A 27,792-nucleotide genomic window follows, 5' to 3' on the forward strand; every position below is an offset into this window, starting at 1 on the left:
GGTTCGATCAAGAATACTTTGATAAATATCGAGAATACAACTTCATCCAAAGTAAAGCGTACTTTTTCATAATCGTTCTTGTAAAACACTATGACGACCTTGACTTTTCTTTTTCCTTTTCTTCTTCTTCAAAGTCTTTATATGAAACGCGAAGTTTGGTAATTTGTAAATCAGGTTTGCTTATAACTTCAGAAAAAATGATTATTTAGGAAAGCAGTTCAAAACTTTCATCACATTCAAAAAAAGTTACAATCATTTTTTTTAAGTAGGATGTTTTCCTTAGAAGTATTAAACAAAATTTGAAAAATTGCTCTCTATTTATACAAGTCATTTAACGAAAAGAATTATATTTATTTAATAAAAAGTATATTTCTGAAATAAAATTAAATATTTACATCATATATTGTTGTCAGTTCATTTGGAAAAATATCTTTTCTAATTCTTACATTATGTTTACTTTTTATATGATTGTCGAAAACAATATAACCATGATCACTCTCATTCATATCGTCTATTAAACATTCCATGAAATTTTTTGATAAACCCTTATTAAACAATAATAATTTTAAATTTCTATTATCTCCTACATTATTGAATACAATAATGTATTGACTATTTGTTCTAGCTGTTCTTAATTTTGTATTTCCGTAATTTAAATTTTGACATGTGAATATGATAGAAAAATCCTCATGATGACAGTCTCGTGTAGCAATTTCATCCAATTTTTTTGTATTATCTTTATTATCCGTTGCATTAATCATCAAATCGTCCAATATTATTAAAGTTTGACTTCCTAATTTTTGTTTTATGTCAGTTACCAGGTATGTGCAATTTACATTTGATAAATTCGTAATTTTGCAGGGCTGTATTTTTTTGTTCATCAATAATAGATTTTATTTCGTCAAACATTTCTTGGTAACTTGACGAATAGTAATACAAAAGTTTTGTGAAAGGAGGGTCAAAGATTTCATCATTAAATTTTATTAATTCTTTTATAAAATGTGTTTTTCCACATTGTGATGGTTCACAAATAGTCATCATAAAAGGATGTTCAAATTTTACAACTGATTTGTATATCATATTTTCAATCTAAAAAATATCTATATGGAATTGTAAAAAAATTATCTAATATAATACGTTTATCAAAACTGAATGTGAATTTTTTCATTTCTTCATTTAAAAATACATTTTGTTCGTTATCACATGATATTTTTTTTTTATAAATTACTTCAATTATTTTTTCATTATCTTTTACACACTCATTTATTGAATCAAATGTTATTTTCTTTTTCCCATCACCCTTTAAAGAAAATCTTTTCGCATGCATAATTTCATTGTTTTTATTTTTTTTTAAAAGAATAACTTTTTGGACCTGTAGAAGAAAATGATACAGTATATTCGTCATTTTTTAATTCATTATTAAGGTCACCTATGTAGTTACCCGTTTTAATATCATTTCCATCAGCACTAATTTATATTATTGAATCGGTATCATAATATAAAACTTTGTTGTCCAACTTATGTAATATAGTTAAAACCTCTAATCTTGCATAACTTGTTAGAAAAGAAGCAATAACAACATTACGATTGGGTAAAATTGATGAACATGTTTCATTTTTTTATGTGTTGTTCTTAAAATATCCGAAGACATGATATTTAAAGAAGTTAATTCATTGGTATGATTGTTTGCTAAATACAGTAGATCATATAAGTTATTAACAAATGATACTGTAACTGCATTATTACTTTGTGCAAACTTTCCCCATAATGAATTTAAAATCATTTTAACAATGGTACGAATACATATATTTTTCTTAATATTGCTTCTATCTAATTGAATTCCTTCTTGTTCATAATAATCTAATATAAAATCATTTAGTTTATCTTCATTAACAGTTTCATCCTCATTATAACATTCTGAAGGAATGCCACTATTTTCTTGTTTCATCTTCATAAAGTTATTTACAAATTCCCAAAAATTTTACCCTTATTTTTATAATGATAAATTTCATTTATTTGAATGATTCTATAACCACATTCAATAGCTTTATTTATTTCAACACTAGTCCATGTACTCCTTAATGCTCTCTTTTCATCATTATGAATACATTTTTGATTTTTTTTCATAGCACAAGTGTAACACAGTGTAAATATCAATTTATTATCAATGCGTAAGGGTAAAACAGGAAATAAAAGTGTAGTAGGGGGTAATATGCAACATTTAATCAACCCAAACACACTAGCGACATAAATATTTAAACATTCTTCCTCTAAATATATTTCAGGATGATTTAGAGGATATTCATACTTTTTTTGAACATATGGATATAATGACGTAAAGTCAATATATTTAACCTTTTCATTTTCCTTCACTTCGTAATATAAACATGAAAGTGATGTTTTACCACCATATAATGCATCACGTGGATGCAACGGTAACACATTAAAAAATCCTCTTTGCTATTCTTTATTTCACCACTAATATTTTTATCTTTTAAATACTCACAATCCCACATTTCGACTACATTGTAATTATTTTCAATTAATTCTTTTGAAAACTGCTTTGTTTGCATTCTTAAAAAATACATTTTTTCTTTTTTCAATGTATTATAATCACCACTATTAAAACATTTATTACATCCATGAAAAAAACATCCGTGAAATTGATATACAGTATTGTTTTCTTCACAATAATCATCGACAAATCTATCTAAAATTTTTCTTTCTCCATTAATGGATAGTTTGTATTCTAAAGTGTAATCCATTTCATCTAATTCTGATTTAACTTCACTTAACCAACATTATGCTACTAAACTTTGCATGGTATTACCCTTGTACCCAATGATGGAATTTGTGCAATTTTATCATCTTGTAAATAACTACTTCTAAATATTTTTAGTGTTAAACCAGCAATTGTTATGCATGTTGTATCGTAAAAAGGTAAAATATTTGTAATGTTGTAGATTAAATTTGAAAATTTTATACATCCAAGTCTTAGTATATTAACATCATTACTACAATAATAATAAATTGCATCTCGAAATATGTATTCTTTTTCACATTTTTTGTAATACCATGTGTTAAAATCATTTATTTCACTTTCTGAAATATCATAGTATTTTTTATCAATCATATTTCCCCTATACGTCAATTCAAAATATTTGTATGGATAATATCCTTTTACAATATTATCAATTTCGAGTGATTCTGGAAACTTTGCTAATTTCATGGATAAAAATGAATTACTATCAATAATTTGTAGATTAATTTCTTTTATTTTTAAAGATAAAATTTTATTTCCGTTCCATTAAACTCTAAAGGTTTGATATGAATTTTATTTTGTTTGTCCCAATATTTTTTACAATGAGCGCTATATAATTTTTGACAATCACGAAAAACAACCTTATCTTTATTAACAAAGAAAAATTTTGGAACAATTTTATTACATATATTACAAAAAAAAATTTTTCACATGGGGTGACCTTTATACTATCCTTATTTTTAAACAATTTATTCAACAGATGTTTTTGAAAAAAATCTGCACATTTAAGAATTATATTACATTCTGTGCATTGAATAAAAAAAATTGCTTCTATTTTACAGTTCGAATAACATTTTAAACATGTGTCTTCATTTTTACATATATGAGAGTCAAAATACTAGTCAAATTTTAAGTAATTCATGCATTTAAAGCAAAATAAATCTAGTTTAAAGTTAGAAAAAAGTTTAGGATTTAACATTAAGTCATAGTGAGAATCATTTAACCATAAAAACTTTATCGCTTATGTCAAACGATTCATGATTAGTCACTCTTGAATCATAAATTATTGTATCTAATTTATCTTTAGAAAGAATCACCAAATGAAAATTATCTTTTTTTAAATAGTTTTCGTAAACTAATATTAATTGGTTAATGGAAACACTTCTATTCGAAAATTCTATTCGTTTGTTTACTTACATTAAAATAATAATACCTGCAACAAAAATTTTCATTTAATATTTTTTTATGTTGCATATAAACTTTGGGCAGCCAATAAGTTGAAATCAAATAAAGATGTTCAGTGTTTTTATTCTCCCAACAACGTATTATCCCTACTGTTCCATATAAAAATTCAATAAAATCTACATTTATGAATTTTTCATCATTTATAAAAGATTTAAAATAAATTGAATGTTTTAAATCTTCTACAGTTGGCTTAATTTTAAACACTTTCATTTTCGATGGAGTTTTTTTCATTTTTTATAAATAACTGCATACAAAATGCAACGGGTATGACAAAGGATGTCTAGGATTTTCCATCAATAAAATACCAAATGCTTGAATAGATAAAAAATCCATATTTAATTGAGCCATAAAAAATTTTATAAAATAACTCGTTAATTCTTAGGAGGTTATGTAATGGGAAAAATCTACAAAAAAAGTATTAATATAACCAATTTTTGTCACTATGTTATCTGCAAAAAATACTAATAAAAATAATAAAAAATATAAAACCATTTAAAAATGAAACAATTAATTTTTAAAAGCATATTTATTTATATACATTGTATTGTTAGAGTTAATATCAACTCTTGGTTTATATTGATTATAATAAAAACTACAACTATGTCCACCAATATGTCCAACACGACAAAAAATATATCCATAATGGTCTATAACAGCACATGACTTTTGATATAACGTTTTTCCATTATTTAATTTCCAAAAAATTACTAATAAAAAAAAGTGTCATTAATTTATTTTAACTTGCTTCATGGCTTTTTTATCAGATATCAATTTTCGTTTCTGACCTTTCTTTTTATTAAATTCAATTGTATCATTGTCATATTCTTCTTCATCTTCTTCAATATCATCATCACCATCTTTTTTTAAATGCGTATAAACTTTATCCAACAATCCGTCAGGATTTAATAAAGTACATGCCATATTTCCTTTTTGCAATATTTTTAATAGAAGTTGTTGTTTTTAATTCGAAAATAATCTTTTCTTTGTATCTTTCCACGAATAAAATGAATAAAATCAGCTTAGATATAATCCAGCATTAATTTTGCTTCAAGGTTAACTTGGACCTTACACAATAATTGCACTTTTGACAGTTCTGAAATTTACTTTCGCAGAGTTCTTTAAATATGTTCATAACTCTATTTTTTTCAAAATAGATCATAATTTTTTCCTACCAAGAAAAATTAACTTAAAAATCTCTTACACTTTTTTAAAACCTGTACCCTGATTTTTGGAGTTATGCAAATAAAAATATTTAACACTTTATCAAGATCTTTAATATCATAAAAGTTCTTTTCATATTGTCTAACTTTTATAATAAATTTTTTTTGCATCCATATTAAAAATTCTGCGGGTAATTGATATACGTCTTTACAATAAAAATTTATAATAAATTCCCATCCTCCAAAAAAATTTTCATCAGTATGATACAAATACTCTTTCAAATGAACCATTAATCGTTTTCTATAATGTGTGATCATGTATAAATTTTTTTCCATGAAATAATTTTACAAAAACATACTTTATAAATAAAATGCAAATTGTATTAAATTCTTGCCTGTATATGTTTTTCCTCAATAGTCTTCAGAATAGTCTTTGGAAACAAAAAAACAGGCTTCAGCGTAACTAGAGAAACGTTAATACAATTGTAATAGTAAAAAAATTACGTCGTAAATAAAAAGGCAAATAGTACTAAATTTTTACCTGTATACTTTTTTCCTCAATAGTCTTTGGAAGAGTCTTTGGAAACAAACAAACAATCTTTAGCGTAACTAGAGAAACGTTAATTCAATTGTGATATTAAAAAATTACTTCGTAAATAAAAAGTAAATAGCATTAAATTCTTACTTGTATAAATAGCGAGTGATCAACGATTTCAAACAAAATTCCAAATGATTTCCAACAAGAAAACTTTAACGGAGCTTGAGAAACTTTGATGCAATTGTGATATTTACACGTTCTTAAATACTCTCGTTACAACAAAATACCCTTTGTTTCCGTTTCACCTTGAACGTTCGTATCTACATCTCCATACACTGTGTCTTTGTTTGCTAGTTACTCTTGAACATTCGAGAACACAAACGAAACCCATTTGCTGTCATCATATCAATTAAATATCAATTAAACACCTGTGACTGGTACAATCTGACACTGACTTCAACAGAATCGAAAATATGTGTTTTGTATTAAAGCCAGATACAAAAAATTGTTTTCACCTCTTTAATGTATTTAGTAATCAACGTGGTTTGTGTTATGACAAAAATCGCAAGTTTTAACATATAGAATCATACCTAAATTCAAACAGAATTGTGTAAATTCTAGAGAATACTAATATCTCAAACAAATCCGTTTGCTGTCATCACAATCTATTAATCAATTATGTTCAATACCTGTGACTGGTACTATCTGACACTGACCTCAACACAGTAAAAAGAAAACGGCCATTTTAGCTCCCAAAATGGGGCCAAAATATTGACCCCAGAACGCCCCCATAATTTAGAGGGCCGAATTTGGCCCCAAAACGTAGCTGAAACAGCCCCAGGTAAGAGGACCAATTTAGCCCCATAGCGAGCTATTTTGCCCCTTTTGTGTGAAATTCAGCTCTAGACAGAATAGCCAATTTAGCCCCATTATCTCATCAAATCGGCAATGGCTAAAAAGCAGCCCCTTGCCCTGGAAAGAAATGAAATTACTTAAAGCTTACAATAAACAAGACTCGTATAATATACGTAAGCACATAAGTGCTTAACACCTTCATTAAATTACTTTACATGCACATATTTTTATCTCACTCAAATTAAACTTCACAAGAAAGAATTGAAATAAAACATAATCTATATAGCCATATGCATTCATGATTAGTTGAACACATTTTATAACACTCCAACTAAACTTTTCACAGAAGATGGACACTTCTCTGGGATAATTCCCAATAATGCCATGTCAAGAAAGCTATAGACATTCATGCCTTCAATGTATTTTATATTGTACATATAGTACGTGGCCAACAAAGCAACCAGAGCATCGCCAATCTTTTTGGTCGTTACATGGCACAAAAATATTCCTTCTGCTACCACATATATAGTGTCACTTTGATAAAGGTCATCCACTACCAAAATACAAGGTTGAATTTGTGTTCTTATTTTTTCATCAAGGAAAGCGCCATTCTACGATAAAAAGACAGCAGAAAATTTAGACAACTAGCTTGAGACTGCACAAAAGAAGTCTTAAGTGTCTACTTTCATTAGGGTTCACAAGTCACTATTTGTTATGTGAGAAACAAAAATGAAGTAGTATGGTAATACTCATTTTATAGTAAAGATATAGTGCCAGTTTTACCTTAACAACTTTGATAACAGCTTCTTTAACATGAGGCGTCCTCCTGCTGTTTGGCTGCTTGAAGACAATTTGAGCGATTTTGATAGCTGCTCTACCAGCACATTCGCCTAAAAAATAGCACACACTGCTACACAAAAGTTGATCGAGAAACAACTGCTGATCCTTCTTAGTTTTATTTCCTTCAAGAGAAATTCTGATGTGTATGAAGTTCATTATCAGCTGAAATACCTTCTTCAAGGATACCACTGTCAATAGCATTGTGCATTCTTTTCAAGTCTTCTGAATGTTTACCACCGTTTTTCTCTGCATATGCCAATAGCCTGTGACGCCAGACTTTGTTGAAGTTTTCCTTTACCTGTGTAGCTACGTCTTTATTCCCTATAACTTTTGCAAATTCAGCCTTGATCTGTAGTAATACAATATACAGCAGTTTCCTATAAGCTTTGCTAAACTTATGTACGCATTTTATGGGATGAAAATACTACTAGCTACTAACGTATAGCAGATTTTTTAAAGGAGGGAACATTTCAACAACTTCCACTATTCTTCTGTCTTCCGAGACAAGTGATCTCTTTGAACCATAGCATGCAGCCATCAACTCCTGAATTTTTTCATGATCCTTTTTAGCTGACTGCCACTCCTTTTTTATTTTTGATACCACTGCTGTAAGATCTTCACTTTCGCACGGCTCGGGAACGTTCGTCCAACAGTGACTGTTCCTTTTCTTTGTTGTTTTGCCTTTAGTTTGCGAGACATTGGTAATAGGCGCGTTATATCTCTTTCTTTGCAATTTTTTGAATCGGTTATAGATTTTCATCTCAATACATGCCTATAAAAGAAAGCTTTCATTTAAAAGTAGTAAAAGACAAGTAAATTTATTTTTTATCATTTACAAAATAGAGACGCAAGCAGCCCATTACAACAAAAACGCAAATAGCAATGTGACAATGTAAATTTGCATCACATAGTTTGGATTAGGGGGTGGGATGGGAAGATGTGTCCACTTCTCTTCAAAATACTAAAGCCTAGTTAACATATATTTGTATATAATTGTAGTAATTCTATCGGCGTTGAAGGTTCATATCAAATATAAGTGTATGAGAACGCGCGTTGTAATTGTTGTAAGTAATTTAATCGCAAAAAATCTGGAGTTCAGTCAAATCAAAAGCAATTGTGCTTAGAGATAAATGGAGGATGCCACTATAATTGGTAAAATCTACGAACGCAATAAATATGTAACAGAATTTAACAAAAAAGTCTGACATCCTTTGGCAACAAATACGTACTCACAGAAATCACATCCCCTCTAGACAAGTAGTAACCTAAACCACACCCATGCTATTCGCAAACACACACCCCAGCCAAAAAAATTGTGAATAATAATAATAATAATAATAAGGACTTTATTTGAAGAGGGGGACACGTAACAGCTGAAAAGCTGACAAACCTGTGGCCCTCTAACTAGATTATACAGGATTACAAAAAAACTGACAATGAATAAATATATATAAATAATTACAAAATTCTATGATAAAAATAGCTGGACATATTAAAAATATTCAGAAAGATAAAATTAATTTATAAAAAATTAAAATTAAAATTAGGTAGTGTACTATTGCTTAATATTGTTTCAAAGTTGTCCAGGTTTTTATATGAGCTTATAAAATGCTTTTTCACAGCTGTTTTGAATAGATTTATACTAGGCATTTTTTTGATGTCATGGGGAAGGCTGTTCCATAACTTAACTGCGTTAACACTGAATGCCTTGCCACCATCGTTATTTCTTAGGTATTTGGGACACACTAAATTTAAATTGCCATGTCTCGTGGACCTATTGTGAACAGAACTGTTCGTCTTGAACAAATCTTTGATATAAATGGGAACATCGCATTTGAGGCTCTTAAAGATCATGGCACATTTGTTTAGTTTTATTTCGTCAAAAAAAGGCAACCAGCCTAGTTTACTAAAGTTTACAACACTTCTAGAATAAGGGTCTACTCCAAGAATTACTCGGGCAGCCCTTTTTTGTAACCTTAGGAGACAGTGGAGTTCTTTAACGTCGCAGGTATTCCAAACCATGCTCCCGTACATAAGGACGGGTTTAATCAAGGCGTTATAGTATAAAAGTCTTTCTTTTATTGGAAGGTATCTCTTTATCTTTTTTAATAAACCAATACGCTGAGAAAGCTTGGCCTTTAGGCTAGAAATGTGGTCACTAAATGTAAGATCTTGATCGAGTGTTACACCAAGCAATTTATAAGAGGTTACTTGTTCTATTTCGGCCCCATCAAGGGTCACTGACAGGTGATTGCCATCAACTAATGATGAATGTAGCCTCTTTCCAGTGATAAGTAATGCTTTGGTTTTAACAGCGTTTAGGACCATCCCATTTTTGCTAGACCATTTACTTAATTTATCCATGTATTCTTGAAGACGTCGTTCCAATTCCAAAGGTGCATTATCGATATTAGCGCTGGCTTTAAATGTGGTGTCATCCGCGTAAGCATGAATAGTTGAGTCCGATCCAACAGCTCCGGGAAGATCATTGACGAAAATTAAAAACAGTAGAGGTCCTAATATGCTACCTTGAGGAACTCCATTGGTTAGCATAAGTTGTGACGAAGTCGAGTTATTTACAGTGACACACTGTTTGCGATTGAGTAGATAGCTCTGCAATAGCTTTACAACATTATCTGGAAATCCATATGATCTTAACTTTACTAGGAGAATGTCATGATTGATCAAGTCGAATGCCTTACTATAGTCCACAAAAACTAAGCCGCTGACATTGTTTTTATCAAGGTCAAGAAGGACTTGGTCCAGAAGAAACAACAAAGCAGTATCCATGGAGTGGTTTTTACGGAACCCTGATTGGAAGCGGTATAAAAGTGCGTTTCCTGTTAAGTAGGTGTTCATTGCATTGAGGATGTGTCTTTCAAAGACTTTAGAAAGAATAGGCAAAATACTAATAGGACGATAGTTTTGAATATCTTGCTTGTTTCCTTGATTCTTGAATAGTGGTTTAACCTTTGCTATTTTCCATTGTGAGGGAAATGTACAAGTTTCAATACAGTGATTTATAATTTTAGCTATGGAGCATGATATTTTAGGAGCTGCAATCCTTAGAACTCTGGCACCAAGCCCATCAATTCCCGTGGCTTTGTGTGTAGGTATACTTAGAAGATAATCGTTAACCTCACTAGGAGTTATTTGCGGAATAAGATTCTCAATTTGACTGTTAGATTTGTCTGGAGGACCAGGAAGAGCATCATAATGAAGTACAGGAGCCGCCTTTATGAGACGTTTATATACATCAGCGAAGAAGCGGTTAAAGCGTTCAGCGATTGAATGGTCATCCTTTATCAGGTTGTTGTTTTCGTCAGCAATAGGAACGGAGTCGTCATTATTCCTTGTATCTTTAGATAGGTCTTTAATTAAAGACCAAAGTTTCTTTGGACATTTTTGATTTTTACTGAACTGAGATTTAAAGTACTGTTCCTTCGCATTTCTTAGTTTCCTCGTCACTTTGTTTTTAATCAGTTTAAAAGCAGACCAGTCGTGTTCATTTTGTGTTCTCCTGGCCCTTTTTAGAAGATTATCGCGTTTATTTATTTCGTTGTATAGATCATTAGTGAACCATTTCGGCTGATTGATTTTCTTCACACTCTTGAACTTTAAAGGTGCGTGATTATCAAGAATGTCATTAAAGATTTTGTACCAAGATTCAACAATGCTATCGGCATCTTGAAAAACAAAGGAGATATCCCAAGGGGCTTCTCTTAAGTCTCGCAGAAAGCACTCTTTGTTGATTTTGTCGATATTTCTGTATTTGATTTTGGAATGTTGTTTACGTTGTGCATCCATGGTTTTGTAGCACCTCAAGATAGTGACCGGCAGGTGATCGGAAAGTCCAGATTTACCTATGGCTACTTCTCTAATTCTAGCAGGATGACTAGAATAAATATGGTCTAAGCACGCATCAGAGGCAGGTCTTGTTACTCTATTTACCATCTGCGTTAATCCAAGACTGTTCAGTGCCTTTGCGAGACAATGTTTTGAATAACAGTTGAAATCAATATAATCTAAATTGAAGTCTCCCAGAATAATCAATTCATTGTTTTGGAGATGGGCATTTTCAATATTTTTACCCAAACTCTCATTATAATCTTTGTTGGCTGAAGGTGGACGGTAAACACCAGATATCAAAATCGGTCTCTTTGATTTATGAGGACAAATTTGAAGCCAGAGAGTTTCAAGATCATCCAGTTCCAAATCTCTTCGACGTGAAGCCATAACTTTTTCATTTACATACGCAATTATGCCGCCACCTTTCTTCCCGATTCGATCTTTTCTGTGTAATGTGTAGCCGGGTATCATGTAATAGCTGTCTGGAATTTTACTAGATCCGAACGTCTCAGTGAGAATTAAGACGTCGAGTTTAGTGGCATTGTTGTTGTTCGAGGTGAGCATTAGAGATATTTCTTCCAATTTGGTGTCAGTCAGTCTTTGGATGTTCCAGTGGCAGACTGATAAGCCTCTGAAGCCTGCAGGAGGTTGAAGGTTATTAGGTCCTGGATTGACAGCAATATCGCCAGATAGAAGAATACACAGACAAAATTGGCCAAGCTTGACGAACCGCAACAACGCCTGTAGCTTCAAATTCAAATCGCAAGGTGTGCATTTCGAAGGCTTTGACTTACAGTCGAGCGTAGGTGCAGCAGATATTTCCTTCCCAATGAAGAATCTGACTGTAGAGCGATCGAATTCAGGTGTAATTGAAGTAAATTGGCCAAGTAAAACACTGATAAAAGTCAATTGAAGCACGACTGCAAAAACACGTCTGTACGCCATGACTAATTTATCATGACCCAATACACAATACACATTCCTGATTTAGATTTTTGTGTTAGTTAGTTAGTCACCCAGTTATTGATTTTAGCAGGCATGATTATAAGAAATTGAGGTGTGACGTCATTAAATGTATTTGTCATGACTGTTAGCAAAAAGAATGTGTGGTTTCTTTAAAAGAGATTTATCGAGGCAAATTAAAACTTCGTAACTGCCCAAAATGCTTTCTGAAGTACAAAGTTTTAACTTGTCTGGCAAAATTGCTTTTGAGAAATCATACATTCTTATTATTGCTAACAGTAAAATACAATTAATGACATCACACATGTCAGCTTTAAAAAATTCCTATTGCTTACCAGGAGCTAACATTCATGTGATCAATATTCATTATTATTTGACACATATGTATAATGAAACAAAACAAAACAATAATTGAACAAAATGTCATGTTATAAACACTTTTAAGTATTATTTACCCATGGCTTTGAGTTTACATCCAATAGTGGATCTTTCAAGAATGGATATGATTCAACAATCATAAGTGCAATCTTTACACGTTCTGTTTTGCTGGGATGGTTTGTAAATCTTAGCACACTTGTGCAGACATCTCTGATGAGCTCGTTAATCAGATTTGGGGGTAAATACTCTGTTTTCAGCCCAGCTTCAACAGCATAAGAATACTAAATCACAAAAAACTTGTTGACCTGTCTTCATCCCTCCCAAAAAATGGTTAGAGGCTAGTTTAGGGGCAAGTTAATGTCAGAAATTTAGAAATACAATTGTGGTTTTGAAATTTGTAAAATGGCTAAAGAAATGGCTGTTGAGATACCAACTCTAAAACAAAAGCTGATCATTCATCAGCTCACCTCTAAAAGGACTTAAACCTTAATAACTTTTGTAAGCCTTTAACTTTAACCACCCACTTAAGCATAATATTCTTACTATTCTGTGTAATAAATGAGCTGCTGTTAATGTATTGTACTTACACGATTTGGAATTTTGTAGTTCTGTAACCAATTTTTAAACGAGTAAAATATTACTAAATTGCAAATTAGATTTTTAGAAGTACTTCAATTTCCATTTATTGAACAAATGAAAATAAACTTGCATACTTTTGGGGTACTGGTATTTGCATTAAGAGCATTTGGACACTAAAAATTACAAATGAACTATTAATGAAGGTTCATAGCAAGTTTAAATAGGAATGAGCTTAGGAGAGGGGTGTGAAGGAGCAGGACTTATGGTGATGCTGTTACTATTATCACTACAAAAAAATACAAATAAAACCAACAATAGAAATCTCGTAATATTAATAAAGAGGTAAGAACATTTCAACAAATGTCTGACATAATATGTATAGCAACAAGTTATCAAAGCCTAATCTAAACTAGAGGACCCTCCACCCCCAATACAGAACCATTGTGGATCATGTAACCATGACTATATGTATTATTATATGTAATCATGACTATATGTATTATTTTATGTAACCATGAGAAAATGTATTATTACTAAAATGATCAGAAACAGAAGTGCACCAGCCTGAATTGGTGTTACAGGTAAGCTATCACTCTAAAGAAGAAAAATTAAACCAGCATATCATTATTCTGCAAATTTTAATGAATGCACATGGTGCACACAATTTAACAATGATTTGGGTTTGTCAAAAAAATTGTTTATCTTAAATCACTTCCTCATTAGCAACTTTTTACACTTAAGTTTTTTGTTACTATGCAACAAGAAATAGCAAGGTACATGAATGTAAATAAGGAAGAAACAAACCTCGTGCATTCCTGCACTGTAAATGTTGAGACATTTTCTTCGCAACATTGACTTGCTCATCATCGATAGTTTTTAACACAAATAATTTTCCACATATCTCACCTTTTGCCAGGGGGGATCCAGGCTGGTGCAACTGATGCGAGTGCATCAGTCATAAAATTGAATAGTTAATATTTCACAACATTATAACTTACAATCAATACGAGCAAAATGCCAGAAATATATCAGATTGGAACGTTTATAGTTTCTAAATGCTTTAAATACCTTAACACTGACAATATATTGACAACAGATGTACATTGATGATTGAGAAATATTGTTAAAAGCCTTCGTAGATTGTTTACATGTATCATTTTGATTACAGCCGCATTATTAACAAATGCGTCGCTAAATATGGCGTTTTTATGTGTCGAAATTTTTCTATTTCTCCTAATAAAATAAATTTTACACATTTTACTTATGGTATAGTAATCAAGCACACAATTGGCATTTCTGACACAAAACCTGTCGTCTTTTTTATAACAAATGTTGCTTCAAACGCGCATTGTGACGTTAAACTTACGTATGAGATTAAATCTAGAAGCTACTACTTAGATCATTGGAAATGGCCTATCCTCAATACCTGTACTCATTATGCTGAATATTCGCGCACTTTTCATTCTTACGTATATGTACTTGCGTTTTTCAAGTGCTTTATCGGTCTCGCCTTAAAGGCTAGTTCACATATGTCTGCGGTGTGCCTGCGTTTTTCCTGCGGTATGATTTGGGTATGATTTCGCAGGCAGCCTGCCGGTATCCTGCGGTATCTCTGCACTTGCCTGCGATTTCTTTATGTGGTAATTTTCTTCAAAACAAAAATGGCGGTAAATAAACGACGCTTGACTTCTTTACTTCTTTCAAATTACTCATTACTGTTAACTTTGGTAAATACTTACGTGCAGGGAAGAAAAATGAGAGCACAAAAGAGGAAAAGAAGGTTTTGGGTGAGACCAATGCTACAACAACGCAAGAACTACGGTCAATTTCACTGTTTATTAAAAGAATTACAGTTGCATGATCGTGAATACTTTTTCAGGTATAGGGCTGTATTTTATGCGAGGAGCATTGCTCGATTATATGAGTTTTATATTTGAAAATGTTATCAGGCGTTTGTGTGCAAACTTGTTACTAGAATTGAGATGAACACGTTTTTATTTCAAGGTTCACAAGATGAGTCCTGAACGATTGGAGCATTTGTTAAGTTTAGTTGCACCATATATGAAGAAACGAAGTTGCCGGAGTAGAGAAACAATCTCAATTAAACAAAGATTGGTGGTTACACTACGATATCTTGCCACAGGTGACTCACAAGAATCCCAATTATTCAATTTTCGAATTGGTAGAAGCACAGTGTGTATGATCATAAGAGAAGTTTGTGATGCAATTTGGAAAGCATTACGAGATGAGTACTTGAAGCTTCCCAAGTCAGAAAGGGAATGGCATGGTGTTGCAGAAGAGTTTCTTCAGGAATGGGGGTTCCCTCATTGTATTGGAGCTATCGATGGAAAGCATGTAAACATCGACTGTCCCGAAAATGCTGGATCTCTCTTTTACAACTATAAAAATTATCACAGTACTGTGATCATGGCGATTTGTGATGCAAAGTATAGGTTTTTATTTGTGGACATTGGAAGCTACGGGCGTGACAATGATGCAGCTATATTTTCACAAACTGAGATAAATAAAAAAATAGAAAATGGGCAACTTGGCATACCAGGACCGTCTATGGTTAGTGAATATATGTTGCCTTATGTTATCACTGGAGATGACATTTTTCCGTTGAAAACCTGGTTGATGAAACCATTTCCTGGAAAAGGTCTTACTCAAGAACAAGCTATATTTAATTATCGATTGTCTAGATGCAGACGAACCATTGAAAACACCTTTGGAATACTGGCAGCTAGGAGGAGAATTTATAGACGACCAATTCGAGCTGCAATTACAACTGTAGATCTTATTGTTCAAGCAACTGTATGCTTGCATAATTATTTGTCATTAACTCAAAACGCATATTATATTCCAAAAGGTTTTGTTGATGCTGAAGATGGATCTGGGAATATTATTAATGGGGAATGGAGACACATCACGCAAGGGGATGAGAGCACTTTGCAAGCAGTTCGACGAGTTGGGAGCAATTCTTATTCATTTACTGCAAAGTCTGTGAGAGAGCATTATTGTGAATATTTTAACAGCAACAATGGAGCCTTGCCCTGGCAGCTAGATTATGTTAGATACTGTGGAAAAAGATGCCGAAATGTTTATCAGCTAAATATAAATTTGCAAAATACAATATTTGGGTCTATATGTAATCCTGAAAACCCTAATGTAAAGGGAGGAATTTGTAAACAAGCAATAATAATTCATCTATTTAAAGTTCTTAACTTCTTTTAAGAAACTAACAATCTCCTTGGTCAAGATTGTTATTGAAGTTCATCCTTTGCTGACTTAAATTATGGTGCTGCATCCATGGGTTAGGGGGTGAGAAGAAGTATGGATTTTTTTGTGTGGCCTGTTGTTGGGCATTACATTCCATTTCCATTTCGTTCATCACTTTCAAAATATTTAGCTGGAGCAAAGACTTGTGTGAAGTTGGGATGCGTTTGAATTTGGAAACCAAGCTCAAGCAAAACAATGTATCTTCATCATTTTTGGCAATGTTTCCCATGTCAGCATCTGAAGAAGAAAGTTGCAATATGGCGGAATTGATGCCATGCATGGTCTTCATGACTTCCTTTTCAAACCCAAGTGCTGTGTTAACTTTTTTATTCTTTGCCCATGGCCTGCAATATTTTTCTTCTTCTAATGAGCATATCTTTCTTTTGCCAAGCGTTTTACTATCTTTGACCATCTGTATAGCATCATTATTACCACTACCAATATCTCCATCCAAGTCTTGTCCTCCATTGGATGAGGTTTGATCAGAAAAAGTGGCTGATATATCGTCCGAATCATCGTCTACAAACACCGTGCTAACCTTACTAGATTCGTTTCCCTCATCAGTTAGTTCTATTGATGCATGGGAAGTTTGCCCAAGAGGATAGTTCGTGGAAGTTGAAAAATTACTTGTTGTCTGTCGATGTCGAATATGTGTAATTAACCATCGCAGATGTTCTAAATCAGGCCTGATTTCAATATCTGCCCCACCACTGCCTGATTTTCCCTTAATATTCTTTATGTACTTGGAGAAATTTGTTCGTATTGTGTTGTATCTTTTTTGCACACTTGCAACGTCCAATTCCAAAGCTTCTGCCACAGCTTGCCAAGCGTTTTGTTTTATCCTTTGATTTTTGTAATCTGGACACGATTTATCGTATATAGCACGATATATACGTATGGTATCCATAAGTGCTTTGTTGTTGACTGTTTCAATAACTTCATTGGTGTCTGAATTGTTATTTTCGTCCATTTCGGTGCTTTGTATTGTGCGTTTTGCTATTTCGTCCGCCATGTTATCCACATCAGACCGATGCATTGTGGGATTCGACAAATCGTTCAGGCATACCGGCGGACCATTCACATATATGTAATTGCCGCCGTATACCGCAGACATATCGCAAACTTGCCGGGAAAGTTGAACTCTAGTCAACTTTCCCGGCAGGCCGCCGATGTTGACACAGATAACCTGCGTTACCGGCGAGCGATTGTTCACATATACAATAAATAAGCGCAGGTCTTGTCGGCGGTCATTTCGCAGGCACACCGCAGGCATATGTGAACCAGGCTTAATTGCACCTAGATAGCCTATCCTTAATTAATATGTTCAATATTCGCGCACTTTTCATTCTTACGTATAGGTACTTGCGTTTTTCAAGTGCTTTATACGTCTCGCCTTAACTCCACCTAGTTAAGAAAAAATATAAGAAACTCTCATCAAAAGTGAAAAAAATAGTGGGCACATTACTGGCTCGTGGAATGAAATTCATATAAAGACGTATAAGCGTTCGAGTGTTTGCTCTGGCTCATTATTAAACATTTCAACGTACTAAAATATATTAATGAACAAATTTCGTGTTTCATACTCAGTATATGGCGCAGACAATTCTTCAGCGTGAATCTGCAGAATGCTCAAATAAACAAGTAAACTTCCTTAGAGAAAAACTCGCAAGTGTGCAAATTCTGGAAAATTACTGCACAGGATACATTGATGGAACGGTGGAGCAAATGGAAGATTTTCTTCAACAGTTTCAGGTCTCGTAGTTTGTTTTCAATTGTTGCACCATACTGCAAACAATTTGTAACATATTCCGAAAAACATCATCATGTAAACTCAAACTTTCAGTTATAATAGCAAGAAACAAAATCTAAAAGCAATATTTTGACATTATTTCAAAGTCATTATAAAGCTAATATAGCTAAGTTTACAAGATCATGTTTTTTGAAGTATGTTTTATAATTTATTTCTTCAAATTGTCGGCTTGAAAAGGTTTTTGTAATTGTTGAACAGTTAACTTTCAAAGGCCGTAATACGTAAACCTTAAGTGAAAGAGGTTGTTGAATTTAGGTAATTGATTCTATCTCGTTTGTGAAGGCTGACAACCACTCAAAAACAAGGGGCAATAAACGTTTTTCAGTCACAGGTAATCAACTCAACCGCATCACGCATCTTACTCCAAACTAAAGCGAGAAAACACCAAGAAATTTTCAACCGACGCATGAATTGGGCAGCCAAGCCTTCTACATTCCCCATCTTTAATATTGCATGACCAATTAACATTTTATAGTCGCAAAGACATTCCATTATGGAGTTAGAAGAATCGAATCTAACAGTCATTTCTATCTATATTAGCAAAAAACTCATTAGGAAAAAACCGTTCAATGACTCGCCAATTATTTTGCTATCTCTTTTAAATACATTTTATTATCTAACACATCTGCATAGCTTAACATAATAAGAATGTTTTACTTGAAGACAAACAAAATGCTGAAAAAACATATCATTTATTTCTTCTAGCACCGCCTGTGCTTGAAAGCAAGAAGGCAAATATTCCAATTGAGTTTTTTGGAAATCCGTTTTTGATTGTGAGCAACGAAACAAGACATTGTTTAAATGGGAGGGCGACAGTATGTATTTTTCGTTATGATATTTAAGATTTATTTGTGCACAATTTGTCTTGACACCACACTGTTTTATTTTAACAAACTTCTCAGGACAGCATAGGCACTCACAGACACGACGTAGAAAGTGACCATGATTATGAAGAAAAGGGACGGATTCGATTACAGAACAGTAGAAAGCTGGATTGCCCAGCACAAGTGCAAATAAGACAAGTCAGAGTATTTCTCGACTACTACATCGATCGGGAACAATTTACATCAGAAAACAGCTTGGTTATGGCAAAACGGAGAGTATTTAGAGAGATTAAGGAAAAAATGTATAACGATTCCTCCTCACAGCTTCAAGCCAGCAGTCGTTTTTACCTAAAAAATACCTGTTAGTAGTGCTCATTCAAGTCACGCCATTGGTGCCACGGCAACAGTTGGGCAGCGAATGGATTACCGACTGGTCACGAAAGTTTATAGTTTGGTAAAACGCAATGTAATCAAAATCTCAGAAGTCAAAAGGTGTCTTGATCAATACGTTGAAGAGACTTTATTTCCACAAGACGGACAAAAGGCTACAACGCGCAAGACAAATAAACGGTACTATCCAAATAAAAAGGATATTCGAAACCATGTAGCAAAAGCATTAGAGTCCCTTAAGGACTGCAAAGACGATCAAGAGTCCCTGCGCAGGAAGGTAGAAACCTGGAAACAGAATTCTCCAAGCAGCAAGTTTTTCTACCGCACAAGAGATAACGCTTCCAGAAACGATATTCCTCCAAAGGAGGATAAAAAGTTTTTGTTTGTGCATCAAGAGCATTGGCAACAACAAATGCTGATTCGTTATAGCGGGCAATTGTGTCTCATGGACGCCACGTACAAAACAACAAAGTACGCAATACCGCTTTTCTTTGTGTGCGTTCATTCAAACGTTGGCTACAAAGTTGTGGCTGAATTTATATGGCAGACGGAGACCGAAGAAGCCATAGAAGAGGCTCTGGCTATTATAAAAGGATGGAATCCAGTATGGAACCCAAAATATTTTATGGTGGATTACTCATTAGCAGAAATAGGCGCGATAGAAAAAAGTTTTCCCGATGTACAGGTTTATGTTTGCGACTTTCACAGGTTGCAAGCGCTAAAACGGTGGGCTTCAGCAAGCAAGAATGGATTGTCATATGAACAGCAACAACACTTCCTTTTGCAAATGAAGAAGATTGCTAATGTCAGTACCAAACAGGAGTACGACAAGGCAGTAAAAGATTTTCGCGAATCCAAAGTGTATAGAATGCAAAGAATGCAACAAGATGAGAGAATATGTTGACCGTACGTGGTTTTCTTGCGCTGTGAGATGGGCACACGCTTTTCGAAAACAGCCAGTCACCAACATTGTTAATACTAACAATGGCGTTGAGGCTCAAAACAGAGTCTTTAAATACGAATACTTACCCCAAAGTATTGACAAATCTTTGTATGGTATTGCGGTGATGTTGGTTGAATCTTTAATTCCCGATGTTCTTCAGCACTATTTGGATGCAAACCTGCGACTGAGCAGCGCCAACTGCAAATACAACCCATCAATCCCAGAATACTTGCACAACAGACCTCTGCACTTTTTGAAATGCTGCCTTAAAAATCGATACGCTTCAGCCATTTACAAACAGGACGACATAACTCTGGTTAATTTAAAGAAGGGCACGTTCAATGTCAAGAGCGAGAGCAATGTTGGAAAGAAACATTTCATAGACTTCCGAGAACCAAGTTGTACATGCAACATATGGCACACTACCCATTTCCCTTGCAAACATTTCTTCGCAGTTTTTTCTTTCTATGACGAGTGGGATTTCGAAAGTCCTCCAGAAGACGACCGAAATAGCGTTTTCATCACTCTCGACAATGAACCTCTTGGATTGCCACAAGATACTACGCCAGAAGAACTAGAGGAAGCCAATACGTCATCATGGAGCACCATCAAAAAGAGACGTTGTTTTGCAAGAATCGTTGTCTTCTGATAACAAAAAATATATCCACGACATACCCCACGAAGAAACAGTTAAGTTTGAAACTACTTCAAACAAAAGTTCCAAAAGGCTCAGAAAGATCTTGCAAGAACAACTGGGCCAAATACACAGTATGACCTTCCTGATCGACAACGAGACCACTCTACAAGAAGCAGTGCAAAAAGCTGAAAGCTTGAAACAGTTTGTTGAACAAAATTTTCCCACAGAAAATGGTTTGCCCCTTCGATTGAGTCCTGTGAAAAAAAATTAAAGGTTGCCGAGACAAAATACCATCAAATCTTTCATAAGGCCCTACCTCCCAGACGACGCAAGACAAAAAAATCTACACCATTTACAATAGATCTTACTAATGTGGGCGATGAAATGGCACAAGTAAGACAAGTTATTGAATTGCTTTCTTGTCTTTTCTTAAAAAAGCTTCTCTCAAATTATTACTTTTATGTTTAAAAAATTTCTTATCCGTCCGAAAAGAGTAAAAAGACAAAAGCACTTATCTTACTTTCCAATATCTTATTAAAGTATTGTTTCAAAAGTAATTTTCACCAGCCATTAGATATACGATACGAAGGGCATCACCAAAATTGTGGGTTTTTGTCTTCTAAATCGCACTCATTTTTGCCATACTCGAAAACAACGTTTGAAAAAGTTGTTCGTAATTCTTTAGATTACATCTCGTCACGAGTATTTTCTGAAAGTACTCTTTTTATTTTCATAGGTGGCCACTAATGTGCAAAACCAGGAGAATGAAAAAAGAAATTCAAGCAGGTACAAACATATAGCAATAGAGAAATATTGAATGGAGAAAAATTTTCCAAAAATATTTGTGCAATGATGAGAGGGGGGTAGTAACATTTCAGTGTAGTATTTATATTTACTATGTAGTAATTATTTAATATGAGTGAGGACTATACCATTACCTCCATTTTTCTTTTCCTAAATGGCAACTGTAGTATTGACGTCTCAGCTGAGCACAAGGCAAATCCACTGGATCGCTTACTGAATGCCTCTCTAAATGGAATTAAGTTAGGTGATCAAATGCTAGAATTTGGACCAAACAAAGTTACTCTTCAGGATTTATGGACCCTCATTCCACCAAATGAGATGACTAAATATGCTGCCACACTAATTGAAAATAAAACTGTGGCACCTGGATGGCTTAGTGATACAGTAAGTCAAGTGATTAAACACTCTACAGCTTACATATGATTATCATTATTTTATGTTGAAATGGTAAATGAGCCTGATTGTTATAGGTTATCAACGCTTTCTTATGGAAACTTTCATGTGAATACCCTGGTGTCCTACCAGCAGAATCATATGTATGTCAGTTGGTGCAACGAGGATCTAGTACACGTCGACTGTGGGCAAATCAAAATTTCATGGCAATTGACACAATAATATTTCCTCTCAATTTGTCTGGGAGCCATTGGACACTTTTGGTAAATACAATATGGATGCAACATAGCTAAGACAAGGCAACAAATTTTTATTATTTTCAATATTGTCACTTTTAAAGGTAATCGACAAACAAAAAGAGATGGTATACTACCTTCATCCTATGGAAGGTCATGTAGAAGAAGTTATCAGTGAGGCAAGAAGAGTTGAACTTTCACAGTTTATCAAAAGCATTTGGTAAGTATACATACATTACTTCCTTGACAAATACCAGTATTTGAAATTCCAATTCAATGAATCACTTCAATGTCTTGAATACACACAGCAACATTGATATAGTGCAGTTGATAATATAATCCCTTTGTTTATAAAGTGCCCTTGTTGATCTAAAAAGTGGGTGGAACACATCAACTTGGTGTATTATTCAGCCTTCACACTATGTGCAAGAGGATGGGTTTAACTGTGGAATAATTATTTGCCTGGTAGTTGTTTTGACATTGTGTTCTAAGAAATAACAATTTAAAAAAAATCTCTTTTATTTTTATTATTTCAGTTTGCTGAATATCTGAGTCAAAATCTTGACATAAATGCAAAGTTTGACATGAGAAAAGTGAGGCAGCACGTGACTTCAACGATTATGGGTTCTTGCTATGATGACATTTATGAGTAATAACAAAAAAATTATATTTTTTTAAATATTTTAATAAAAGGGGCAAATTATAGATTTTATTTCATTGACAAAAACATTAAACTAGACAAAAACATAAAACTAGACAACATTAAAGTCGTGATTTATTTGTTGGAATTATCCATAAAATCAATCTGACATTTGTATTGTAATAAATTGTGTGCTTGATTACTTTACCATAAGTAAAATGTGTAAAATTTATTTTATTAGGAGAAATAGTTTGGTATGCAAGATTTGCAAGATTGATGATGGTGAAGACTGGTTGGGATGAGATTCACGTGGGCAGTACTTTCATGCAAGTTGTTTGAATGTTGAATTTGGACAAACTCTGACAGAGTACTTTGCTTGCCCATAATCAGACATGACAATCGTATAATAATACAAAACATAAATTGTAAGATTTAAAAGTGCCGAATAAAAAAGACTTACCGATTAGAATACTTTTGAGCATCATCAATATCCTTTAGAACATATTACAAGCAAGCTCAATAACAAAGAATAATATACTTCACAATGCACGTTTGCAGTAACATTCGTTATAAAAAAGACCGCATATTTTGTAAAAGCCAAATAAACATATAATACAATGTGGGCGCTGTGTTGAAAACTTTGTGTTGATTTGTGTTATGAAATTTTTTATACAACAAACATATTGTACTTATAGCGATTATTATGTCAAGGCTTTTGCCGCTGACCAGGAGGTTAATAGGCGCGTCCCCGATCATCGCCCGGGTTATAGCCATTGAGTTCTATAACTCAATGGCTATGGTAATGGCTCAATGGTTATAGCACTCAATAGCACTTATTGAACTCAATGGTTATAGCAAACCCCATTTATATCTTGAAGTCATCATGGCTGAAAGTAGGCATATATACGATCTTGGCTCATTGATTCAAGACAGTAAACCAGCGAGTTTTCTTTTGTAAGAAAGGATTATGAAGCAAAAGTCTCTGCTGCCATTCCGACTAAAACAGACCTGTTTCGAAAAGGAAAGCTGGCGAGAGATCTTAACGCAGAGTTGCTTATCCCTAAGCATATGGGAGATAATTGGCGGGCTTTAAGGTAAGTAGCTTGAAGTGCTTACTGCTTACTATGCTTGACATTGTAATACATAGCTATAGGTCTATACTTGTATTTATGTAATGCATGCTTATAGCTTACTCTCTTTAATGTTTGGAATATGATGGGATGGGGCACTGGGGGTGTTTATTCCCTGTTGAATTTATTTAAATTTCAAAGCATCCTGACCTGCATTAACCTATTAAATCGAAATTTACTGTATTCTATTTTACAATGTCAATTTTCAAACTCCATGTCCAATATTGTTGGCTCAATGAAATTTAGCCAGTAGTATAATGCACTGCTTTGGATTTATGCCATAACTAGTGTGCACATAATTATGCATGTTGTTGTGCCAAGTAACATTTTATTCACAACTATATGTTTGAATTAAGGTAATCCTGCATATTTATACTGGAGATTTCTTCGGATTAAAGTCACTGGTAGAAGTCTCTACGTACTTCCTGGAGAAATCTCCACTCTAATTCTGCTCACATGGATATTGTGATTTCAAAGTTACTCAATATACATAAAAATATAAGAGCTAATAATTTAATATTACATTACTTCAGGATATTTCATAGGTTTATAAATATTCCATGTAATATGTTGTAATATGTGCTCAATGTGACAGACAGAGAGGGCACATTTTTCATACATTTTGCTTGTTTATAAATACTAACTTTCTGAGCTATGCAATGTGTTGAATGTAAGAGCTATGCTGGACCAACCATGTTATTCATTAGAGTTTTTCATTTTCAAATTGCATGCCTACTATTGTCAATTCCCTGAAATTTAGCAAAGCAAACTGTAATTACATATTATTTCAGCCACAACAATTCCTTATTATTTCTTCCACACCTAGCTTGATAATGACTTTCATATGAAGTTGAAATATTTCTTTGAATCTTCTCAGTTACTGTTATAACTGGAATCTTGAGTTTACAAGATGATGTTTTTTTGAGTGTATGCTCTCATTTACAATCATGCACAGTGTGCCAAATTTCTAAATTTACCATAAAACATTATGATCACAAAAGGGTGGGTACACAACAAAGCATTTCATTTACATAGATATGATGTTACTGTATTGTCTTTACATGATTATTATTATCTCAAAATTACCCACTATACATAAAGATATTAGAGCAACAGTTGTATATTGTAATACTTTAACATATTTCATTGTATATTACATCACCATATTTTATTTTTGCATATGTGCATATGTGTATCCTGATCCTTATGTATAGGAGTCCTCACCCTTTGCACTTTGATTAAAGCTAGGAGGGCACATAGTATTAGCTATTAGGTACGTACTTATACTCCCCTTGAAAGCTGATCTCATGAATTTGGTTGGGAAAGTATAGCACTGGCATTACCATGCTTAGATTCAATTATCTAAAAAAATATTTATGGGTTGTTAAAGGCAACCCAAAAAATTACACTTTAAGGCTTGATGAATGCTCCCCTAAAAGGCTTTTCTTTATCAACATAGAGTCAATAGTCATTTTATTCAATAGACTTTCTAATTTTTATTGCTTGTGTAGAACTAGAGGTGATGGTAACTGCGTGAACATTTCTTTGCTATCTCTACGTATCTTTTTCTGCTCTTGGAGGAGTGATATTATCAACGAAAGAAGAAGAACATTTATCATTACTTGTTGCCTGCCTTTAGTACGATGATTACATCGTGAACATTTCTTTGCTATATCTACGTATCTTTTTCTGCTGTTGTTCGACAAGTGGTATCAAGTGTGATTAATGGTCAAAAACTTGTGCTTCATTTGTGAGATATAAAAGGTTTCTTTGCGTTTCACGACAAAAAATGTGCCAAGCTTCTACCTTTTCAAAATCACTCGTGGATTGGAATGATACCTTCCTGATTGTAAGTTTTGGCGAAGGTATGAAACTTGATAAATCTGATAATAGTAACGAAAATGTTTAAAGGTTAGTGGAATTTTAGATTTTATATCATTGAAATTTGCGAAAACTTTACAAACTAAGTAAAGCCAAGTTTTTTTTAAATTCTGTTGTCAAAACGCAGGAAATCGCATTTCCGATGGTCTAAAATATAAAATTTTCCCGGGGGCATCCTCCCAGATCCCCCCTACAGAGCTAGCGCCTTTGGCGCTCGCAGTGGTGCATCAGTCACAAAAATTGCTGAATCCGCCCTGCCTTTTGCCAATAACTTTCCATTTCTTGAGATTAAGCATTCATATCCTTGAAACTTTACTGAGGCGCCCAATCTTGTCATTGCCCTTACAGATAACAAGTTTTTTCCTGATTCTGGAAGATACAGCACTTCACGAAGACTAATATTTTGGGTACGACCATTGGTATCTGCCAAAATATTGTATGATCCTTTTCCATACGCTGATATGGTTCGATCATCACCTAGGTTTACAATGCATGGCTTCTTGAAATCCACATAATCATATAGACAGTTCTTTTGGTATGTCATGTGCTGAGTAGCACCATAGTCTACAATCCAGTGGGCATTATCTCCACAGTCGGATGTAATTAAAGCTTCTTGATCAAGATCAGCTTTATCTTTCTCTGTACAATGGACGAATCCCTTATTTTGATCACCATGTTGTTGCTTATTCCCTCTTCTATAACGTTCTGGACAGTCTCTGCCAAAGTGTCCCTTTTTCTTGCAATTGTGACAAACTCCTTGAAATTGTTTGTTATAATCCCTTCGTTCTTTCCCTTTTCCATGAGTTGACTTGTCATTGTTGAATCTACCTCTTTGAACGGAATAGGCATCCTCATACTTCTTTTCATCACCCATTCTGTCCACATCATTCAACAACATGTCTTTGACTTTTTCAAACGTTAAGCTGTCTTCCGCAACAGCATCTAATGCGGTAATCAGAGGTTTGTACTCATCAGGCAGACTTGCCAACAAGGTCATCGCCAATTCCTTGTCATTTACACTTATCCCCATCTCTCGCATTTGATCATGAAGTGAACGCATGTGATTGATATGTTGCAACATATTACTTCCAGACTGGAATTTGCAGGAAAAGTATTGCTGCCTTAACTTGATTTTCAGCAAAATTGACTTTCGTGAAAATTGGGCTTTTAGGGCATCCCACGCCTCTTTCGCTGTTTTCGTTTCCCGGACATGAATTTGTTGTTCAGGCTCGACGGCCAAACAAATGTAAGTCCACGCCTTCTTCGTGGAAGATATGAACTTCTTTTTCACCGCTTCAGGAGCATCATCAGCAGGACTTTCTGCAGATCCATCGGCGTGTTCAAATAGATCTAAACTTTCGAGGTGTAATCGCATGTTAAATGCCCAGTCGCGATAGTTTGTCCCATTCAGCTTTGTCATTTTCCTTACAAAGTCAGGTGACATCGCCATATTGTTGCACGCTTCAGTCTCACTTTGTTTTATTTGAAAATTGAAAAATCACACAAGATTCTATCTGGTTGCTGCTCGAACAGTTGTTCAAATGGAAATGTAGTGCATAGAGCATTCGTTTCGCATAGAGCCCCTTTCAACTATTCTACGTTGCTTTCAATGTTCTTCTGTCCTACAATGAACCTGAAAGACTTGGGACGAGGTACA

General features: G+C 33.7%; 5 protein-coding genes and 1 long non-coding RNA gene across 6 annotated transcripts; 4 read left to right on the forward strand and 2 right to left on the reverse strand.

The window, feature by feature from the left end:
- Positions 1–6,724: 6,724 nt before the first annotated feature.
- On the reverse strand, positions 6,725–8,159 carry LOC124456974. Its single transcript, XM_047007274.1, has 4 exons — positions 7,839–8,159; positions 7,571–7,748; positions 7,343–7,449; positions 6,725–7,170 (listed from the first exon to the last, which is right to left on the reverse strand). Exons 1-4 carry the CDS (start codon positions 8,157–8,159, stop codon positions 6,877–6,879), a joined length of 900 nt encoding a protein of 299 aa, XP_046863230.1. The 3' UTR covers positions 6,725–6,876.
- A 2,095-nt stretch (positions 8,160–10,254) lies between these two features.
- On the reverse strand, positions 10,255–12,193 carry LOC124456975. The gene is made up of 2 exons (XM_047007275.1): positions 10,370–12,193; positions 10,255–10,284 (listed from the first exon to the last, which is right to left on the reverse strand). The coding sequence occupies exons 1-2, from the start codon at positions 12,191–12,193 to the stop codon at positions 10,255–10,257; spliced, it is 1,854 nt and encodes a 617-aa protein (XP_046863231.1).
- Positions 12,194–15,181: 2,988 nt separating this feature from the next.
- On the forward strand, positions 15,182–16,402 carry LOC124456976 (putative nuclease HARBI1). The gene has a single exon (XM_047007276.1). It carries the CDS (start codon positions 15,182–15,184, stop codon positions 16,400–16,402), a length of 1,221 nt encoding a protein of 406 aa, XP_046863232.1.
- A 3,277-nt stretch (positions 16,403–19,679) lies between these two features.
- Positions 19,680–20,885, forward strand: LOC124456977. The gene is given in 3 exon segments (XM_047007277.1): positions 19,680–20,336; positions 20,338–20,831; positions 20,870–20,885. Coding segments are annotated over 3 exon segments (963 nt in total). The 5' UTR covers positions 19,680–19,883.
- Positions 20,886–22,367: 1,482 nt separating this feature from the next.
- On the forward strand, positions 22,368–23,426 carry LOC124456978. Its single transcript, XM_047007278.1, has 5 exons — positions 22,368–22,511; positions 22,589–22,704; positions 22,841–22,949; positions 23,021–23,133; positions 23,366–23,426. Exons 1-5 carry the CDS (start codon positions 22,452–22,454, stop codon positions 23,424–23,426), a joined length of 459 nt encoding a protein of 152 aa, XP_046863234.1. The 5' UTR covers positions 22,368–22,451.
- A 502-nt stretch (positions 23,427–23,928) lies between these two features.
- Positions 23,929–27,267, forward strand: LOC124457524. Its single transcript, XR_006952639.1, has 3 exons — positions 23,929–24,218; positions 25,766–26,119; positions 26,484–27,267. It is a non-coding gene; the product is annotated as an uncharacterized LOC124457524 (long non-coding RNA).
- Positions 27,268–27,792: the final 525 nt, after the last annotated feature.

Source organism: Xenia sp. Carnegie-2017, unplaced genomic scaffold (genome assembly GCF_021976095.1).
Source record: "Xenia sp. Carnegie-2017 unplaced genomic scaffold, XeniaSp_v1 HiC_scaffold_6, whole genome shotgun sequence".
In the NCBI taxonomy this organism is placed as follows: domain Eukaryota; kingdom Metazoa; phylum Cnidaria; class Anthozoa; order Malacalcyonacea; family Xeniidae; genus Xenia; species Xenia sp. Carnegie-2017.

What these genes read in the sequence shown, in the direction of transcription:
- LOC124456976 (XM_047007276.1), top strand. Translation starts at nt 15,182, where the DNA reads ATGAGTCCTGAACGATTGGAGCATTTGTTAAGTTTAGTTGCACCATAT.
- LOC124456978 (XM_047007278.1), top strand. Translation starts at nt 22,452, where the DNA reads ATGGCAATTGACACAATAATATTTCCTCTCAATTTGTCTGGGAGCCAT. An exon ending in GTGGAATAATTATTTGCCTG is followed by an intron (nt 22,950 to 23,020) that starts GTAGTTGTTTTG and finishes TTATTATTTCAG; the next exon opens with TTTGCTGAATATCTGAGTCA. An exon ending in TGCTATGATGACATTTATGA is followed by an intron (nt 23,134 to 23,365) that starts GTAATAACAAAA and finishes TTATTTTATTAG; the next exon opens with GAGAAATAGTTTGGTATGCA.
- LOC124456975 (XM_047007275.1), bottom strand. Translation starts at nt 12,193, where the DNA reads ATGGCGTACAGACGTGTTTTTGCAGTCGTGCTTCAATTGACTTTTATC. An exon ending in CACAATGGAAAATAGCAAAG is followed by an intron (nt 10,285 to 10,369) that starts GTTAAACCACTA and finishes TTCTTTCTAAAG; the next exon opens with TCTTTGAAAGACACATCCTC.
- LOC124456974 (XM_047007274.1), bottom strand. Translation starts at nt 8,159, where the DNA reads ATGAAAATCTATAACCGATTCAAAAAATTGCAAAGAAAGAGATATAAC. An exon ending in CTTTAAAAAATCTGCTATAC is followed by an intron (nt 7,749 to 7,838) that starts GTTAGTAGCTAG and finishes GTATTACTACAG; the next exon opens with ATCAAGGCTGAATTTGCAAA. An exon ending in CTGTTATCAAAGTTGTTAAG is followed by an intron (nt 7,171 to 7,342) that starts GTAAAACTGGCA and finishes TTTTTATCGTAG; the next exon opens with AATGGCGCTTTCCTTGATGA.